Here is a 20,707-nt window from a genome sequence, read left to right on the forward strand (position 1 = left end):
TTTGAAGGTGGATGCACAGGTGTTCCTCAAGAAAGGCCGCATGCCAAAAAAGTTGGGATGCTATCAATCTACGGATTCAAAGTGAAGCAAAAGGAAGTATGTGAGATTCTCATTGAAAAACGAGTACACATCTAACAAGATGTTATTTTAGCTTCTTAATTTATAAAATGTATTTTTGTCCTTGACAATAAAACAAAAAAAATGCTAATATTAAAATTTCAAATATTAACAAAATATTCTTATATACTAACATATTAATTTAATTTTTAAAAATAATAATGATTGAAGCACAAAATCATCATTCGATACTAAAAATGTTAAATTATAAAAGTGAAAAGATACATCATAAAATTAAGGGATCAACTTATCATAAAAGGCAGATAATTGAAAGACCAATCAAATTTGCTGGGATGTCTATTCATTGGTGACGGGTTGGGCTATTAATATGTTTATTATCGTGACAATTAATATGTTTGCTATATTTAGATTTGTCAAGAACAAGGAACAAGAAAAGCATAATGGTCCAATGAACAGGAGTGCCTTTAAAATTAATTAAAGCTGAGTGAGGAGTCAGTTTTGTGATGGTGAGATGAGGCACAATGAACACAAATCATTCTGCTGCCCATACTGGCATTCACTATCCTCCTGTTGAGGTTTCAAACCACAGCCATACCATTCTAACTACCCTACTTCGATTCTTTTCAATAATTTCATGGAAAACGATGTCCACCATACATGTGGTGGAATCTGCCAAAATCGCTGCCATGTAATAAAGACACATGTTAACATTTATGTTGTATCTGTACATAAAATATTTTAGTATATTATAATAACAAAAATTAATCTTTATGGTACAATTAATACCTGTTTATTTCTTTTCTCTTTTAAAATTCTCCCCCTTATCTCTCACCATACCCACCATATCTTACAAAAAAATTAAAAAGGAATTATTAATCTTCAAAAAGATATTATTGTCATCAGCTTAACCCCCAGCACACCACATAAAAGAGGCTTTTAAAATCAATGGCAATTTTTATCCAACTTTCAATTACAAATCGTATCTGGTGGTAGAAAATTAAGAACAAAAGGCAGATATTACTAATATAGCTTCATCCCCCTATGCGTGGGCCCTGCTGCTTTTAACCTGTAATAAAACGAGAGAACAACTCGCACGTTGGAAGACAGATCAAGGCATCAAGCCAACCAATGTTAAGGCATACCAGAAACACGCCGGCTTTTCAGCTTACAAGAAAAATTTTTGAAGTATAAAATTAAAAAGAATATGTATGACCTATATTGATGATATATTGGGAACAAAATTGAAACAAGAAGGGGAGAAACCACACGTTCACAATCTCACTAAAATGTAACCACGCATGCACAAGCGCTGAGCAAAGACACGGAGGATACACAAAACTCAACTGGTAGCAGTAGTACACAATATACAACGCATACGAGGGCCACCTGACTTGGTTTTTTCTTCTTCTTCGCCGCCGCCGTCATCATCATCCACGTAATCATTATAAACACCATATGTTTCTGCCTCTTGAGGAGGTGCTTCAATCTCTTTCTTGCTACTACTACTGTAGGAAGAATCCATAAGACAAGTCGTATGATACGCATGACAGCAAAAGAAAACAATAACAGATACATTCTGTATGGAAAAGGGGTCAAAACATATACAACATCTTCCCCCTCCCCTAGTCTTTGACTTAGCTTCCATGGTTCTCACAGTTGAGGACTTCTCAACCGCCTGGGAAGCATAAGCATCATTCCTTTTCGGTCGTGGCTCATCTCCTTCATTACTTAGATAAACTCCATGCCTTGCCTCATTGTAGTATTTAATCAAAAGATTAACAATGTCCGCCTGTTTCAATGACAACAAGTCAGCAAGATATTTTCGTTATAGCTGTAACCAACTATTGACATTCAAAATTTGTCCTTAAACCGCGAAAGGGTGTTTTTTTTGGGGGGGGGGGGGGAGTACCTTCAGAATATCGTTGCACCCATGTCTGAGAGAAGTTTCGGTTCTGTAATCAGTAATGATTTTAACCAGCCGATCCCTGAGCCTGTAAGAAAAGCCGAGAAACAACAGTTAGCGAAGAACATATGGATCCACAATATAGCTAGCATCAGAAGCCAACACGAGCTGATCACCCAACTGGAATTAAAACATGGTGATTGACATGCAGATCTAAGACTAGAACGAGAGACACGGCATCTGCTTAATCAATTTCTAGCCCAGATAATCAGTTTTTCTTCCTTGAATATGTTTATATGTAATGGATGATATCAAATCCTGTCAGGTCATATTCGTTACTCACCGAGGTATTTCCATTCCATTAGGGACCTTATTCACAATGTAGAGGGGATCAAGATTTCCAACAGTGTGCTCCAATAGTATGCCCACCTGTCATTACCAAGTCAAGCTTAGAATAAGAGAACATGAGCAGGTGTATAAAGCAAGGCGAGTTTACATATCTTCTGTCCCCAATTTAGTTGTCAGCACATACCATTTCAGGTTTGTGAAGACATTGCTTGATTAGCTCTTCCCAGAGTTCATCATCATGCTGCATAGTAACGAACTCTACAGCCTGTGCAAAATTGTAAAGCTTCACTTGTTATAATTCACCCAAAAAAAAAAAAAATCTTTGAACTTATTCAGGATTTGGATGTTGGTCAAACCCAATAACGTCTTTAAATTAGCAAAAAAGGACATACCTCCTCTATATCCCCTAAATCATTAATAATGACAGCCAGGGCTTGCTTTGAATTTCCCATCCTTCCTAGGATGAATACTTGCTCCCTCAACAAATTTCTTTTGACACAAATTTCGTAGGCCTGAAATACAGTATGATGACTTTGATTCACAAGAAAAAAGCACATAAATTTCAAAATTAATAACTGATTGATCTCACACCTTCTCAAGGGTATAGTGTTGACTGCTACGAAGAAATGGAAGTAGCATCTTGGGATCACAGTCTGCATAAAGTTCTACCTATAAACGTAACAAAAATTTGATATTAGTGCCATAAAATGCATGCACAAACTTCAAATAACTGTTTTACTTGCAGAAGACAGTTGCAGTACAACAGAAACGAGTTTAAGGCAAATTGAGAAGAATAAAGCACTAAGTTCACTAATATATCCAAGAATGAAGCAGTTGGACCAGATCAAAGTAAAGCCAGGCCATAACCAGAGATTGCTTCCTGTTTGCAAACGTAAATAGTAGGAATAGCCAAAGGTCACTAAACAGAAGTGTTTTCATGCAATGAAAGGAACATGGCAAAAGAAACTCTTAGAGAGTGTTCAGCACATGGAAAGAGAGAGAGCCTTCCGTTTCCAGCGGGAAAAAAAGAATATGTAATATATATTATGCCCCTGCTATAGTCATTCCATAGTCTATCTTTTTCTAATATTATTTGTTTATTCAGGAGCGTGCATTTGTAAATTACAAAATCACCTCCTCTTTCTATTTTCTTTCCCATCATATTCCATCTTGCCTACAAAACAACCCCTTCTCATTAAGGTCACATGGTGACACCTTACATTTACTAGATCTAGATCCGGGCAGTATGCACAATTTTTTTTAATCACCACATGACTCAATATCTAAGAGTATTATCGTAAAGTTTAAGATTAAATCATTAATAAAAATGATTTAGTAATGGTTCTTAAATTTCTTCTACAACGTTTTATATAGCTCTCGTCAAACTTGGTGGAACTGGTTGCTTGATGAGGGTAGCAGTATAATTTCTGAAAGGTAAACAATGCAGCAGCACTTTGGGTTTAGTTCACAGAAGTTGTGCATAATGGCTTTCATCTATAATCAATAGAGATATTGCAACATTTAAGAATCCAAATCAAAGGATGGAAAGTTCAAAAGAAAGAAGCAAAAGTCACCTGCATATCATGAAAGTCCTTCCCCGCATGTGGATTTACTTCAAACAATGAATGGAGATATAAATATAAGAAATATCTGTGGTCACACTTAATATTTGCATTGAGAAGTTGCTTCACAACTTCAGCCGGGCTTATTGAGTCCCGGTTTTGGATTAACAGAGAAACAGCACGCTTGCAATCAAGAATCATCAATTGGACAACCTGAACAGCCATATATTAGACAAGTAAGTGTGCAGTGATCGTGCAAAGAAAACTAGTGCCAAAAGAAGAGCAACTCATTCTGTTAAGAGAAGAAATCAACAATTGTTCTTCTTCTAAAGGAACTGAGAAACTGTGAGATTGTTGGAGTCTATTACCAGCCAATTATGAATATCTTAGATAACACTAAGTTGGTTAATTTATTGGTCCGTATGCATTCAATATATCCAAGAAATATGGCTGCACAAATAATCAGATCCTAATTTACTACACAAGGCTCTTCAGGTACGAATGCCTAAATTAAATGCAATGAAGGGAAATGGAATAAGAATCTTTACAAATAATAAAAATATATAGAAAAGAGAATATTCTAAAATAAAATTCCAATTTCACAAATCACACCATACCTTCTCCCGAACTGCATCATGTAGATTATGTTTATCAATGAAGTCAAACACTTCTGGTTTTATAAGCTGAAAATTTCAACCAACGTAGAATAGATTAAAAGATCTTAGTCCCAGAGAATTTTTATGATATTCAAGCAATTTATTGGCCACCGGCCATAGGAAAAACAGATCAACACCACCTACATCAGCATATAAAGAAAACGCTTTCTCATATTGCCCATCAATTGCATATAACTCTGCCAATGCCTGCACACAATTAAAAAAGAAACAATTCAATGGCAATATAAACAGATGTTATCTGATTCAAAAGACGTATATAATTGATCGAACTAACCTCCTTGAGTGAATCAGTCATGGATGAAGTATTAATCTGAGGTTCTATGGCTGAAATTACAGGCAGTGCAGAATAAATTACAGATGGCCAGGACTTCACAGTGGAGAGGAGTCTCTTATGATAGGAAGGATTTGTAGCCATTGCAACAAGAGCAACCTGTCGGACAATTAGCAGAATAAATAATATTTGATGCGATGTCACTTCATCATAGATGCTTCTAATAAGCACCAATTGTAATAGCGATTAATTCACCTCATAGGCAGTGTCACGCAGTCTGGGATTCTGTATAGGCATATAAGGAACCAGAACAGGAAGTTGACGAAGATGAGCAAAGTGGAAAACCCATCTGTTGGAAGAAGTCTAGTGATAGTCAATAAAAACGAATTATACCAGTATAGACTGAGTTATTCAGGCAAAAAAAGGTATAGACCAAGTTATAATGGCATGTTGTACCTCTCCCATGCTGAAGATGATCCACGGAGCAACTTAGGACACAAAGAAGCCGCTTCAGCATATTTCATTTCAACTATCAGATGATCAAGATACCTAGAACCCACCTACAGAAGTAGTTAAAAGGATTACCACTAATACAAAGACTTGAGAGATTAGAATCACAATGAAATCACAACCAATCCTGCTCCAGCAGTGATCAAATTAATTTTAATTTTCTCCAACATGCATAGGCATAGGGGATATGCAGATTAAGATTTATATAATGCAAGCACACAAATTATGGTGAGTTAAAAGTTTTCTCAAAGAACAAAAATACATATAGCTAGCACTTAACAGTACATGATTGTAAATATTGATACATGTCATCAACTAAAAACAAGTGACTCCGTTCACATACATAGTCTTCGTTTGATTTTCTGTTACAAATGGGCTATTGCAACCATCGAGACAAAGGTACTCTTACATTGCTTTGGTCAAGATGTGGATCAAATGGTTTCCAATCAAACACATACTCATGGTTTACAATTGTGCAATACATACCTTTTCCCTGTATAAGCATATGCATTTGACCTTGATAATCATCATATAACGCAGGGGGCACATTGATATAATTTAAGTTCAAGTACCTCATCAAGAAGTTCCCTCCGTCCTTGACCAGATTCAACCACAGCCAAAGCCTTTTCATGCCAACCATGTTGAAGAAGCCAAGTAATATGATCTTCGGCATCTCTATTTAAAAGGACATAACATAGAAATAACATTTCAGATATGTTTAGAAAGTTTCCTTCATAATTTTTGAGGAAAAAACTAAAGCTGAAATCCAGATTTCATTTGTTTTCATTAATGTATCAATCCATAAAAGAAGTATAATAAGTAGAAGAAGTAAATATTAACCTTGGTTTTGCGATGACAACATCCTTTGGCGACACAATGTAGTAATGAGGCTCATCACCTGCAGCCCACTGACCACCAGCATAACTGCTACCTAAATTTGAATTAAAAGAGTTACTACTACGATAACTGCTGTTATTGCAGCTGCTGCTATTATTACTATGCAAAACACTTCATTCACATAATACAGATCATAAACAATGCTAATCAAATGTTAACCTGAGAAGGGAGTATGAGCAAGGGAATAGTCCTTTGCCTTGTAATGCTCAAAGCCATGTACTGGTAGGGCATCTGTTGAAAGCTCATCATTATTCCATGTCACTACACGTACTTCTGGTCTTTGTGCATTGCCCTGTTGAAACTTATGTTTATTCACCTTAACAATACAGCAAACTTTGAAATTTAATGAAGATGATGATGATGATGTCATAATTGCTTCACAGTTCTAGCCTTTTATGACATGTGATTATCATTTCATGTACTTCCGCATTTAAATGCAATGGACATTATGCAGTTAGTTCTAGATAGACTCTCCATTCCAAAGTAAATGATGCTAGCTAACAGTATTACCAAAGAATAGGATAACAAAATTCATCTGAGCCATACCACGATGGAGAATGTAATAGCAGAATCTATATGTGATTGAACAGTTTCTTAGAAACAGCATCATGTTATCATGGTAACGAAGCTCATATGAAAGTATGATGCAATCTTAAAATTCCAATGAGACAGATCATTACTTGATCCTTTGCAACGAAAAATCTAGACTTCCATTGCGTCCCAGTAAAATGGACCAGGACTATGACCACTGTAAATTTAAAAATTTGGACATAGCTTCAAATTCTTCATCTTAGTGATCTTAGGAAATGAAACTCGAAAAGGCAAGAGAAGATAGAGACAGCATAAGTAGGAGGTGAAATGTCTACAGGAAAGTTCAATGAATATTATTTCTCTGGATGCAAGAAGCATGGCATACCTGCCGTGAAGGAGCAGTGCTACTAAAATCCCTTTCTCCATCCTTTTCCACAGGAATATAAGCTAGAACAACCAAAGCATCACCAAAGGGTGCAATTCCTGAGATGAAATAGGTGGTTTGGAAAGATGCCATAATATCCACTTGGTTCATACCAGACAAGGAAACTTGCCTGTACGTCCCATTGGCTACTTTATGGTGATGTGCTCTTATAGATGCAATTTTGACAGATGTACCCCACCCGATAACCAGGAGGGTGTCGTCCTGTGTGTGATTGAAGGACATCAGACTTCAGTTTTATCAAGAGATAATACAACAATGAATTATACAATGATCATGCAGCAGCTCAAATAACAAGAACAAGTCATAAATTTAACAATAGCTGCGTACTCCGCCTGCCAGAATGACAAGTCCCAGTAGCATGCATGTCTACTTAGAGATTTGACAAACCTGCCAAACCAGGTGAGGAGGCAATAGCTCGGGCCGGGGACTATTGCGTGGTCTTTCAATAAAAGTTATACGCTGGTCATTGGCGGTATCATAAACCTTCACTCCTGCATCATTTGCCCAAGCAACAAGACTTGTTCGCCATTTCACTGCATGTATTGGACCTTCACCAGAGTGCAGAACCTGCTTTTTATTTATTTATTTTTTTTGAAGACGTTATTTGCATGGTTGATAAATAATGAATTGAAGGACTAGTGATCAATTGCGTGCCAAGGGTTAGAAGAATCGCAAACCTGATCACGATAGCCTAACCATTTCTTTGAATTAAGAAATAAATGGCCTGCTAAACCACCTGCGACGAATCTCCTAGATGTTTTTCTTGAATAATCTGGGTCAAGAGCAATTGCCTTCAACGGGCGATGATACTCAAATTTTATTTTCTCATCCGTGAAAAGGCCGTTTATTACAACCGATCCGTCATCAGAACAGCTTCCAATATATTCACCTTCTATGTCGAAGCAAAGGTCGTTAACAACTGCAGCATGAGCCGAGAATTCTTTCACCTGTAATAGGGAAACTCAATTAGAGAGAGTTTAGAACAATACAATGGTACGTCTGCTATTGGCTGTGGCATTTCAGAAGCTACAAGCAATCCTCCATTCATGACACTGCATGCAATATATGATGCGTACAGCGTAGTCTCTTAAGGACCCTGAGACTGATTGTACAAGAGATGATAGCCGTAATTCTTGACAATCACTTGAAGAAACAGCACTTCAAACCAGTCTTGCTCATTCTAAAATAAAAGCTAGGGAAAGGAGCCATTTTGAGGCTGGTAACACACGTTACACAGCTTAACTCTCATGAAGAAAACACTCGCTATAAAAACACATAAACAAGTTCCAGAAAGAATGAAAAATAGTTAAAAAGAAAAAAAGGAAACATAGTAGAAAGCCCCAACGTTGACACGAATGCTCGATTTTTGAATAAATAGTGCAACACCAGACGAAATTGGATCCAAAAGACCCATCGTCCACTATAAATGACGAAATGAGATGAAAGAGTGTTAAGCCACCTGATTTCCAAGAAAATCTAGGATATGAACGGTGCCAGCATGGGTGCCAAGAGCGATCATCCGCTCGGCAACCGCGATACAGGACGCCGCATCACTCGCTAACAAGGAAGGTATGCTGCCTCCCAATCTCTGGTACTTAAGCCTAGGCTCCTCTTCATCTTCCCCTTCCTCTTCCTCTTCGTCCTCCTCCTCCTCTTCTTCGTCCTCCTCTTCTCGCTCGTCATCTCCTTCGACGCCGTTCTCAGACGGAATCGACGCCATTCTAAATCGTTACTCTAATCCAAGTTCAGTTGGAAGGGAAGGATTAAAGGAAGGAGTTGATCCGTAAACTGTAATGGTCAGGTAAGAAGTTCTCTTTTATTTTACCAGGTTTCGTTTTTCGTGAAGGTGAAGCAGATGATGGACGGGTTAGCGTGGAGGATATATTGCATTAGCTGAATTAATGGTATTAATTGGCTACGCGACAACAGCAAAACGTGCTGAGTAATGAGGGGAGGCACCATGCCCTCGCATACTTATATTATAAATACGGTCTCCGCCTATTGTTTTATTATTTAGTCTACACTCTACACCAGGCAAATCTTTATTTTTAAAAAAAATCATATGATCTCATCTTTATACTATTAATTCATATATATAAATATTATTAGCTAATCCAAACCTCTAACATTTCCACCTGGCTTTGGAGACTAATAAAATAAAAGAGAAATTAACTAGAACAACTTAATCCCTGCTATTATAAGGATTGAGAATCGATCTAAAGTTTTATGAATTAAAAATTATATTTTCTGAAAAAACTATAATAGTAGTATATTTTTTGTAAAAGTACATTTTCTATCATTTAATTTTACATAATATCTTTTTTTCCCTAATTTCATAAAGTATATTTTTAGATATCTAATTTTAATATTATTAATCTCAGTAATAGGAGGTGGGATTGCAGTCTTAAACATTGACAAAATATTATCAGACACTAACATTTCAAGTTTGATTTTAAAAAAATGATTAGACTAGAAGATCATCATAGAACTTTTTATTGAAAAAATTAGAGATAAAATTAAAGCCGTGAATAAACTAGGGTAATTTTGCCTTGTAAAACTTATTATATGTTTGGATGATAACTTTGACTAATAAGAATTAGCAAGAAAGAATAATTTTGTCATTTTTATGATGTCTTTTAAGTCGTGAAAAGAATACCTTCTTATCTTCTGAGATTTGAAAGTTACAATCTAGTCACACTCAAGAGAATTAAATACAAAAAGTTCTTTAAAATCACAAAATTATTCTAAAATTTTAAAAGAATTTTTTACAATAAATTTTATTTGTTTAATTACCAAATTACTATTTTTTTTAAATTTGTATTGACAGCTAAAAGAGTAGTTATTGTCAATCCTTGCACCTTAAGTCGTCAACAACTGCTCTTTCGGTTGTCAATACAAACTTTTAAAAAAATAATAAGGGCAATTTAGTAATTAAAAAATTTATTACAATTTTTTTTTTTTGAGACTTTAGAATAATTTTATGATTTTAAAAGATCTTTTTATATTTAATTCTTTTTCATGGGACCTAATTATAATTTTTCCTACTTAAATTCAACTTAAGAAAATAGCTTTTGTGCAACTAACACCTTCGGCATTTCCCCCTTTCCCCCCTTTGGGTATAAATACATACCCAAGTGTAATCTTGTTTTTGGGCCTAGAGCTGACACATGCCCTAGGGACTTATGGTTGGAAGTTAAAATTTAGTCATGGCCCATTATTGTAATGGGCCCAATCACAAGCTCTTTTCCTGAGAGTTATTTCCTTTTGAACGGACCCATATATTTTATTGGCTGATGATAAGAATTTGTGTTTCTCATGTGGAAGGGAAAAAAATTACCCGTAGATTCCAGAAAATTGAATATAGAAATATTAAAGTTTGATCTGTAATCATTAATTTTTTGAAACTTTTCTACAGTCAATTTCCTTGCCGAAAACCTATAGATAACTTTTCCCGTAAAATATATGCACAAAATCAATATCAATATAAAGCCATATTATTTATAAGCCACAGCCCAACTCCCCCCCTAAAATTTTCCAACCCAACGAAAAGCAAAAAAGAAAAGAAAAGGAGAGGCAACTCAAATACTACTTTCGATCCTTAATATAAGACCTTATTTGACTTTTATTTTAGTTCTAAATATAAGACCCCAATTTACTTTGTCTCACATATTTACTCAATTTTTTCCAAGATAGTCCTTCTAATAATTATAGTTCTAATCAATATACTTGATTAGTAAGGATATTTTAAGAAAGACAACACCTATTTAGAACAAATAACTAACTCAACTTACTTCTTTAATCTCCTCAAATTAATCAACTGGCTCTTATAATTAAAATCGGAGGTAGTACAACACTGCAGGTCAATGCATTTGGTGTCAAAGGTTTGTGTGTGACTTCACGAAGCCTTCGCTCATCTCTGTCACTTCGATCCACATTTCAGGTTCGCTTTGGAAGCCCCTCCCACCTGCGTGCGCATAGCTCAGGAAATACTACCGCTGGTCCTTAATATAATATCCTATTTGACTTTTATTTTGGTTCTAAATATAAGACCCCAATCCACTTTGTCTCTCATATTTACTCAATTTTTTTCAAGATAGTCCTTCTAATAATTATAGTTCTAATCAATATACTTGATTAGTAAGGATATTTTAGGAAAGACAACACCTATTTAGAACAAATAACTAACTCAACTTACTTCTTTAATCTCCTCAAATTAATCAACTGGCTCTTATAATTAAAATCGGAGGTAGTACAACACTGCAGGTCAATGCATTTGGTGTCAAAGGTTTGTGTGTGACTTCACGAAGCCTTTGCTCATCTCTGTCACTTCGATCCACATTTCAGGTTCGCTTTGGAAGCCCCTCCCACCTGCGTGCGCATAGCTCAGGAAATACTACCTCTGGTCTTTAATATAAAATCCTATTTAATTTTTATTTTGGTTCTAAATATAAGACTCCAATCCACTTTGTATCTCATATTTACTCAATTTTTTTCAAGACAGTCCTTCTAATAATTATAGTTCTAATCAATATACTTGATTAGTAAGGATATTTTAGGAAAGACAACACCTATTTAGAACAAATAACTAACTCAACTTACTTCTTTAATCTCCTCAAATTGTCAACTGGCTCTTATAATTAGGATCGGAGGTAGTATAAAGAAACAGGACGCAGCCATTGATCAGATTGAGGTTAATCCCGCCTTTCCCTTTCTTTGATTCAGAGCATTCTTCTTGAACCACGCTTCAACTCCCTTTTCCCGCACTAATCACAACCATGTTACACGTGTTTTGTGACTTATTACCTTCTGTTCTTAATACAATAACTAGTTTAATTTTTAATTTGATCATAAATATAAAACTTCAATTATCTTCATCTCTTATATTTATCTATTTTTTTAAAGATAGTTTTTGTAATAGTTACACATATTAAATGTTTTATCAAATGATAATTTTAGTTAATATATATTATTAGTAAGGGTATTTTAGAGAAAACAATGCTTATTTATTACAAGTAACTAACTTAACAAACTTTTTTAATTTACTCAAATTAATCAATTAGTTTTTATATTAATTACAAGAGGCAGTGTTAATTCTGCCAACCAACATCTATTCAAAGGCAATCTGAGAAAAGCAAGCCCTTTTCACTCCACTCACCATTACTGTGTATTACGGTGCCAATAGTCAATGCTTTTAATTACTGTTTAGTTCCTTTTCCTTTGTCTTTGATATTTATGGGATCACGATGCTATCATTGAGCTGTCTATAGGAATAAAATGTATAAACGACACTTATGGTTGGTACCCTACCACGTGAGTCAGAAGCGAAAAGTCCTTTGCAAAAAGCAAGTGGGCTTAATTTGTCACCAAAGTAACCACATAATGGTTAGCTGCCATATCTAAAAGAATATGATATATTGTCGCGTCGGTTCTTCTCACGAGCCAAAGAGGAATGCACTCTCATTACTTGTCCTCGTGAACCTTGCTCAAACAACCTAACTAGAATATAATATGTCAATTTTAAGGAAAAACAATATTGGTTAGGTTTTATATCTGTTAGTTTTCATATAATTTAAAACGTTAGAAAAATTTTGTGCAATACGTACAACTAATTTTTATTAATATGCCGTTTAACTTTGTCAGCACAACACTAGTACAACGCGTACTTAAACTTTTGCGTACAAATTAATTGGCTTAAATATTTGAATTTGAATGTTTAAAACAACACATTTCTTACATAAAGGAAATCATATGGAATCTGCAGACGTTGGACATTTGATAGCAGAATCCTAGTTCGAAGGATTCTGACGGAGACAACTCCAGGAGGATGCGTATCTCGCTCTTCCTCCCTAGCTGACCCCTATATCTGCCATTATTGCATATTGCTTCATTCCTTTTAAGAACTAAGAACATGCCCTTTCTTCAGTCAAGAGCATTGCTTTGCATGAATTCAGGAGTAGCAGTCAGATTTCTGGACTTATCAGTTCTTTCACCCAGCAAGTACTATATCTTGTTCAAGGAGACACCACATTACAAGATTTTTTTTTTATCAGTATATTTAAAGTCACCAAGAAAAGACACGGAAAATGGAACTTAAATAATGGTTTGCTGCAGCCCCGTGACGATAAAGTTCTTCATTATTGTCCTCTGTTTGTTCCTTGCCGTCAAGCTTATTATATATATAGGAGCCGATAATCTGCTTGTCTTTTAACTGGAAGCAGCTGGTGAATCCGTGAAACCACCGGCCATAGTTAAGGCCATGCAAGGCTGATCGCTAGGTACCTGCATTTACGTACAAATAAGAATATAATAAAGCAACTCAAGCATGACTTCTACAGCTGGTAGCTGTTAGACTTAAATTAAAGGATGTGTGTGTGTGTGTGTGTTTCTCTCTCTCAATGGCTTACCATATGGCCAGCACCAAGAATCCAATAGAAACGAAGGTTCTTGTATGACTTCACGAACCCTTTGGTCTTTTTGTTACTTCCACAGTAGAGTGGTGTTCTTTCCTTCCTCAAGAAATTTGGAAGCCCTTCCCACCTGCACATTTTTCAAAAAATAAAAAATAAAAAATTGAAAGAAAGAGAGAAGGAAGAAGAGAGTGGCACATTGAATAAAGCCTTTTCCTAAATAAATTTGCTTTGGATGAATTAGCTGGAGAAAAGAAGAGTTACTTGAGCTTCCTAAGCCAAGCTTCAACTCCCTTGGTTGCACAAATAACATCAAGCTACAACAATTACAATTATTAATTATTATCAAACTAATTAAATTAAATAGACAAAGACAAGGGAAAAAAAAACATCACGTGGCATCATTCACCGGTGTCTATTAAAGAAAATTGGCCCATTCGTCAAATGAAATTAATGTTTGACACATTATTAGGTAGTGAGTAAAGGCAGGAGTTGTTGAGAGAGAGACTTACTTGTCCATTGTACACATTCACTTTCACTCCTTTTGCGAGCAGCTGGTCCACCTGACAGACAGAACACAACTTGTCAATTTTTATTTCCAGAAAGGCTTACGCTGCCATAAAACATCTTCATTTATTTTTAAGATTTTTTTTTTTATAAAAAAAAACACTGAGGAACTCATGGATGGAACATGCAAGGAAAGATTTATCTGCTCATTACAAGTACCTCATCGATCCTTGGTTTCATAAAATCAACCTCAAAACTATCGAACACAGCATCTGACTGCAGTTGCCATCTGTCATCACCACATTTTCTAGCTTGTCATGATTTTTAACATTAAAATATGATTCCCAGACCGTGAAATAATTAGCCTTTAAAACTTACGTCACATTCTTTGGGATGATCCCCAGCTTTTCCTTGATCTCTCCGTTTAACAACCTCACAATTTCTTCATCTCCAACTCTTAATGAAGACAAATATTTGGAGTAGCGTTTCTTTCCAGTCCCTTTGAGTAAACTCATCCCCGTTCCTGATAAGGACACTGACCCATCCTCCCAAGAATCTAACAGAAAATTGTAGATATCCTTCCCAAAAACAAATGATAATCGCAATGATAATTTTGCACAGCTAGCTTGGTTTCAGGGAAAAAATATAGAATAGAAATTACAGTACCATATAGTTGCTGCTGGAAAAGATCTCGGCCTCAAGTTCGCGCCATGAATCGGTTGCGTTAACAAATAGGCCATCCTCTAGTTGCTTCTTGATCTTCCGAGCTATTCTGTTCTCTAAAATGGGTTTGTTAGATAACTGAGAAACTCTTGATAGAACCAGATTATGCTTTTCTCTTATAAATTTTGGTTGGATCCACGAAGAAGGACCTGTTGGATCTTCGAAGCCCGTGATCATCAAGTCTTGAGACGTCTTTGAGAAGGGGACCCCATGAGAACTGCCAAGGCCATGAAACACTGAAAATGCAGAGTCTCAAAATATAACGGTAAGCAGAGTATTAATTCAAGCGCATACCACGAAATCTTCTGGTGAGATCCAACTATTCCCTAATGCCACGCCTGCATAAGATCTGGCCTCTAAGAACTATTCTAACAGAATCATCGCATTGATAAATCTAAAGGGCTTTCACGGAGGGTTCATTACCTCCAAGCTTGACAAACAATTTGCCGGCTTCAATGGCTTTAAGAGCAGATAATCCCAGAGTAGCTGCGAACTTTCCACCGTAAGACTCTCCCACAATGTAGAGAGGACTCTTTTGGAGACTTTTGTTCTTATTGAATATCTTAATCAGCAAAGTCGTCAAGTCAGTGGCCGCTTCTTTATCAGTTTTCACGAGAAGTTCGGTGTGCTCCACATAACTGTACCCAGTTCCCACTGGATTGTCCTATTCGGCGAAAGAACCAACGATTCGATCAGAAAAGCTATAATTTTAACCATAAAGTCAATTGCTAGAAGACGAACAGTTTTCTTTCAATATGGCTGCGTTAATTACCACGAACAAGAGATCTGCTTTTCGCAACCAGGTGGAATTTCTTGGCTTCAACCTGACGTCTAGAGGTCCAACCTCTTCAAAGTTTCCATACCCAATTCCTGAAGCACCCTGTTACAAATTCATAAATTTGGGAGGAAATATGCATGAACAGTATCATAACTCAGAATAAAGACAGAATCTGCATTTATTTCTATGTTAGTTTGGCCTCCGTTGTGATACTCACGGGTCCTCCCTGCAACCAGAGAATGATCGGCCATGGCTTGGAGGGATTTTCTACTCTGTAAGGACTTCTGTAAAGCCACCAGAACAAGTGTGCTTCTGTGGTAACAATCCAAAGAACAACTGTTTGAAATATGGCAAAATGAATGCAGTTGCAGATTACAGAATTATAAAACATTCCGCTTACTGGGTCTGACTTCAACATATCCCCATTCCTCTAACCCATCATGGCTTCTCAAAGCTGTCACTGTTGTTGCAAGAAATGACAGTCCCAATATAAGAGAAGTGACGATCAAAGCGCACTGTTTATCCATTATGCTTAGTACAGCTGCGGGACTGAATAGGTGTATTAGTAATGACAAGTAATTTCAAACTTGCTTTCTTGGAAAGGAATAGAAGATTTAATAGGTTGGAGGCGACTTATACTTGACTAGAAGTTAAATAGTAACGAATTATTTCAAAGATAGGCTAAACTAATAGTCGAAGTTAAAATATAAAGGCAGCACCTCAGTTTAGACTTTTGAGAGATATAATTCTTCCACTCTCACGTCAAACCAAAAGGAAATCATCACAGATAATTAGTGGATGACAGAAAAGGAGATTCAAATTTATAGCCCCAAGGAAGATTAAACTTTAGAATGTTAGTTTCTTGCAAATAACTCTTTATATATATATATATATATATATATATATATTTGGAAGGAACAAAGACGTACAAGAATTAGAATATGCAACACTATCATTCTCTGAGTCTGAGCAGTATCGTGTATGTACGTATATAATGTCATTTGTATCCGTTCTAGTGAGGGAAAACAAAAAGAAAACAAGGGCCAATAGTTGTCTCTTAATTTGTCATTGCCTTGGTGTGGATATTTCTGCAAGTAGCAGAGATAAACAAGGGGGATGAAAGTTCATAAAGACAGGATCACGTGCGTAGAAGGAGATTGTGGTTGAGATGAGATAACAAAAGCGTGGCTAAATGGAATTAGTTCATTGTAGGTCTATGCTTTACGGTACTGTATGGAGAGTTTAAGATGGCTCATATTAAATTCACAAATTTTGTGTGGCTGCAATCTATGATAACAACAGGTTTCCTCTGCATTATTCTGCTCAAGATGAGTTTCCATTTTGATCCTGTCGTCACATCAATATCAACATTTACTATTTGGACCGATCTATCAACGTCTACTTTTACTGCTGCCACCAAGGATTTTCAACTAAATGCCACACAATTATTAACTGCAGAATTTATCTCCCAGAATGCTGCATTTAGCTTTCTATCATTTAAAATACAGAGAAGAAGGAGAAAAGAGTGGGAATTAAAAATACACAAGAAATTTTCCTCCCATGGGTTGGGTTATTTCAAATCTTGCTGTATGCTTGGTATTGCTTTTGTTTGCTTGTTGAATCTCCTTTTTCTTTGTCGTGAGCTTTCCTGTTTTACATTATTCACTTTGTGGTGAGTTTGTAATAGAGCCCACCATATTCAATGCCACACAGGGTTGATCAGTGGGTACCTGCGGAAGCGAGCAAAGAAATAGTAAGACAAAACGAAGAACAGACATTGACACGTTATTTTCTGATTCTCCAAGGACACAGGATTGGATCAGAAAATTTTGCCATGTAGTCCACAACTAAATGGAATCTCTTAGCCGAAAAAAGAAATCATGGGATCTGTAGGTTATTGACTTTTCATTCACTCCTCTTCCCCCCCCCCCACCCCATTTCTGCCATTGCTTCCTTTTAAAGTTTTAAGGTTTTCCAGGTTTGACAGCAATACTTAGATTCTTAGAACATGTGAACCTATGATTATCTTCATTAATATAACTGTCTATTGGAGTAACGTGACGCGCTTTTGTGAATTAACTTTTTCAGATTTTTAGGGAGAAATAAAAAAGGGAATTTGCCTTCACGAAGGTAAAAGTAACAAAAATATGAGAAGCATAATAAACCTATTACCTATGCATTTATTAACAACGCAACCAGCATGATGATGTGTACTTACAAAATGGCCAGCACCAAGGATCCAATAAAAGGACAAGTTTTTGTATGACTTGACAAAGCCTTTGGTGGTGCTTCCGTTATTTCTGCAGTAAAGGGGTGTTCTGTCTTTGTTCAGGAAACTTTGAAGCCCTTCCCACCTACAACAGTGGCGAGAAGCTATATTATCAGAAATAATAACAAGTCTTGGGGATAAATTAAATTATGGAGAGAAAGGGAGTTACTTGAGTTTCCTGATCCACGCTTCAGTCCCTTTAGTGGCACAAATGAGGTCAACCTACGATAATCACAGACAGATTATTTGACTATAATGACATAAAAAAATAGAAAAAGTTAATAAAAAGACTCTCATTTGGTTGAACGTGAAGATTAAAACAGGATCGTCACAGTCATCAAGTTTGAAAAAGACTCTTCTTTAATTGGTTGAGCTCAACATTTTTTTCAAAGATAGACAACTTGGAGAATAATTAAAGCTGACCATTCTTCGCCATCATCAATTCTCATAATTTAATAATAGCCGAAGTGCTGAGTGGGGAAAAAAAAAAAAATCTTACTTGTCCGTTGTACACGGTCACATTGACTCCCTTGGCTAGCAGCTCATCTACCTGGGAAACTTCAACTAAAAGATGTCATATCACAAGAAATAGGGGGGAAGCTTTAGAATTAAACCCAGAAAGTAAAATGATCAGGTTTAACAATTTCCTGTAATATTGTTTAACCAAATTATCTTAATTAGAGTAAATTGATGACTCAGTCAGAGTTCCCATATTTATATCATCCCACCTCATTAATTCTTGGCTTCATAAAATCGCTTTCCAGGTATGTGAAAACATCGCCAGATTGCCCTCCCCATCTGTCAACATACAGGGGCTACTTGTGAAGAAAGATGGAAAATTTTAAAACTATATTTATGAGTTTCTTCAAGAAGTAAATCAGAGTACGTGATATCCTATTAATGTCAATAAAAATGAGTAGATTTAATGTCAATAAAAATGAGTAGAGTCCCAAAATTTGGAAATTTGAGGTCAGGAAACGGCTTACGTGACATTTTCGGGAATTATCTTCAACTTCTTCTTGATGACACCATTTAGTAAGGTGTCAAGATCAGCACCCCCACCTGGAGATGCCCTCCTTAAGGTAAGATATTTGGAGTATTGCCTCATTGCTATTTCTCTCGATAGTCCCAACTTCATTACTGATAATGTTGCTGAATCACTTCCCGAATCCAAGAGAAAATTATAAAAATCCTAAAATGACCCGAAAAGAAACCCAACACATTAAGGGAAACATTATGGTGTGAAGTACTAGAGTAATCAGTAAAAGGTAAGCAAGAAAACTGAATACTACCACATTGTTGCTGCTAGAGCTGATGACGGACTCAAGTTCACTCCACGAGTTGGTTGCATCGACGAATTTGCCATCCTCTAGTTGCTGCTTGATCTTCTGAGCTATACTGTTGTCTAAAATGTTATTGTTAGATATAATTGATATGATGATGGCATAATCTCTCTCACAAGGTGGAAGGGAATTGAGACACGACTACTTACCCATCTGATTTTTGCATGCCGTTGTCGTCAAGGCGAGAGACATCTTTTAGAAGAGGACCCCATGAGAACTGCAATGTGGGTATAAGGTGAAAGTTGAAAAAACAAGAACTCAGAAAGAAAGGGTGAGAGGTAAGAAGTGAGGACAATTCCAGTAGTTACCACAAAATCTTCAGGGGAGATCCAACTGTCCCCTAATGCCACCCCTGGGGAAAGGACACAAACTCAGTATCAATGAGTTGTTAGTTGATCTCATTCATGTAAAACTGAACAAGGGATAATTGCTAGTATACCTCCAAGAATAAGCTTCAATGTCTTGGCTTCAATAGCCTTGAGAGCGGATAATGCAAGAGTGGCAGCAAATTTCCCACCATAAGACTCTGCTACGATGTACAGAGGACTGCGTTGAAGGCTTTCATTCTTACTGAATATCTCAACCAACAACGTAGTCAAGTCAGTGGCTGCTTCGTGATCTGTTTTCACAAACAACTTTTGATCCTCCACGTAACTATATCCCGTTCCAACTGGATTGTCCTATATTATAACAGCTAAAGCATTGAGAATCGAGGAATGGCCACAGAAGGGGGCAAAGGGGATCTGAAATTATACCACAAACAGGAGATCTGCTTTTCTCAACCAAGTGGAATTCCGAGGGTTCAAATTGGTGTCCAATGGTCCAACCTCCTCGAAATTTCCAATACCAACTCCTGAAGCACCCTGTTCATTGCTCACAGTTCTCAGATTCTGGCTTCCTCTTGTTGTTTGTTCGGTTAATAGCTAGTTAAAGTAATACTTACAGGTCCCCCCTGCAACCAAAGGATGATTGGCCAGGGCTTGGAGGGATCTTCAACTCTATAGGGACTTCTGTAAAGCCACCAGAACATGTGGGCTTCTGTGATAAGACATTCCAAAGTGAAAAACAGAGTAATTGAACTATTACGACAAGAAGGATGCAACTTTGTACCTACGAGTCAAAAAAACATATTGTATAATTACAGATATGCAATGGATTTGGCTTACTGGGTCTGACTTGTACGTATCCCCATTCCTCTGATCCATCTTGAGTTTTCAAGGCTATCGCTGGTCCTCCGTGAGATAGCAGAGGAAGACACAGCAGAGTGACAAGAAGAAGACAGAGCTTTTCCATTTGAAGAAAGGGAGGCAATAACAGAGAATCAGTGAAATGAAGGGCAACAAAGGAGATAGAGGATTAAAAGGAGTCAAGTATGGAGCGTGCATCATTGGCCGAGAAAAAAAAGTATGGAGCCATGTGTTGGCAGTTTGCGAAATGCATACAACAAAAAAGATGAAA

The 20,707-nt window shown here is 36.5% G+C and overlaps 3 protein-coding genes across 5 annotated transcripts; all 3 read right to left on the reverse strand.

Annotated features, from left to right (window-relative positions):
• Positions 1–1,180: 1,180 nt before the first annotated feature.
• On the reverse strand, positions 1,181–8,942 carry LOC114732917 (vacuolar protein sorting-associated protein 41 homolog). Its single transcript, XM_028920294.1, has 19 exons — positions 8,682–8,942; positions 7,900–8,169; positions 7,610–7,789; positions 7,163–7,423; positions 6,406–6,538; positions 6,190–6,280; positions 5,922–6,024; positions 5,296–5,399; positions 5,095–5,188; positions 4,843–4,998; positions 4,692–4,754; positions 4,509–4,574; positions 3,904–4,104; positions 2,921–2,998; positions 2,722–2,841; positions 2,514–2,594; positions 2,325–2,410; positions 1,988–2,069; positions 1,181–1,867 (listed from the first exon to the last, which is right to left on the reverse strand). Exons 1-19 carry the CDS (start codon positions 8,940–8,942, stop codon positions 1,418–1,420), a joined length of 2,880 nt encoding a protein of 959 aa, XP_028776127.1. The 3' UTR covers positions 1,181–1,417.
• A 3,940-nt stretch (positions 8,943–12,882) lies between these two features.
• On the reverse strand, positions 12,883–16,534 carry LOC114732919 (serine carboxypeptidase-like 51). Of its 3 annotated transcripts, none has more exons than XM_028920296.1 (13): positions 16,038–16,524; positions 15,855–15,949; positions 15,632–15,739; positions 15,283–15,523; positions 15,154–15,197; positions 15,009–15,079; positions 14,803–14,908; positions 14,515–14,714; positions 14,356–14,425; positions 14,142–14,192; positions 13,894–13,946; positions 13,627–13,759; positions 12,883–13,501 (listed from the first exon to the last, which is right to left on the reverse strand). In XM_028920296.1, exons 1-13 carry the CDS (start codon positions 16,162–16,164, stop codon positions 13,427–13,429), a joined length of 1,374 nt encoding a protein of 457 aa, XP_028776129.1. In that variant the 5' UTR covers positions 16,165–16,524; the 3' UTR covers positions 12,883–13,426. The 3 variants fall into 3 exon arrangements, 2 of the variants coding, with proteins under 2 accessions (XP_028776129.1, XP_028776130.1); XM_028920297.1 differs by having other exon boundaries at positions 15,009–15,076; positions 16,038–16,522; XR_003739037.1 differs by lacking the exon at positions 13,894–13,946 and having other exon boundaries at positions 16,038–16,534.
• A 480-nt stretch (positions 16,535–17,014) lies between these two features.
• Positions 17,015–20,707, reverse strand: LOC114732918 (serine carboxypeptidase-like 51). The gene is made up of 13 exons (XM_028920295.1): positions 20,416–20,707; positions 20,193–20,287; positions 20,005–20,112; positions 19,689–19,929; positions 19,558–19,601; positions 19,399–19,466; positions 19,199–19,304; positions 18,893–19,098; positions 18,635–18,704; positions 18,406–18,456; positions 18,076–18,128; positions 17,856–17,991; positions 17,015–17,367 (listed from the first exon to the last, which is right to left on the reverse strand). The coding sequence occupies exons 1-13, from the start codon at positions 20,540–20,542 to the stop codon at positions 17,296–17,298; spliced, it is 1,377 nt and encodes a 458-aa protein (XP_028776128.1). The 5' UTR covers positions 20,543–20,707; the 3' UTR covers positions 17,015–17,295.

Source organism: Neltuma alba, unplaced genomic scaffold (assembly GCF_004799145.2).
Source record: "Neltuma alba isolate B1F8T4 unplaced genomic scaffold, ASM479914v2 tig00012956_pilon, whole genome shotgun sequence".
Classification (NCBI taxonomy): Eukaryota; Viridiplantae; Streptophyta; class Magnoliopsida; order Fabales; family Fabaceae; genus Neltuma; species Neltuma alba.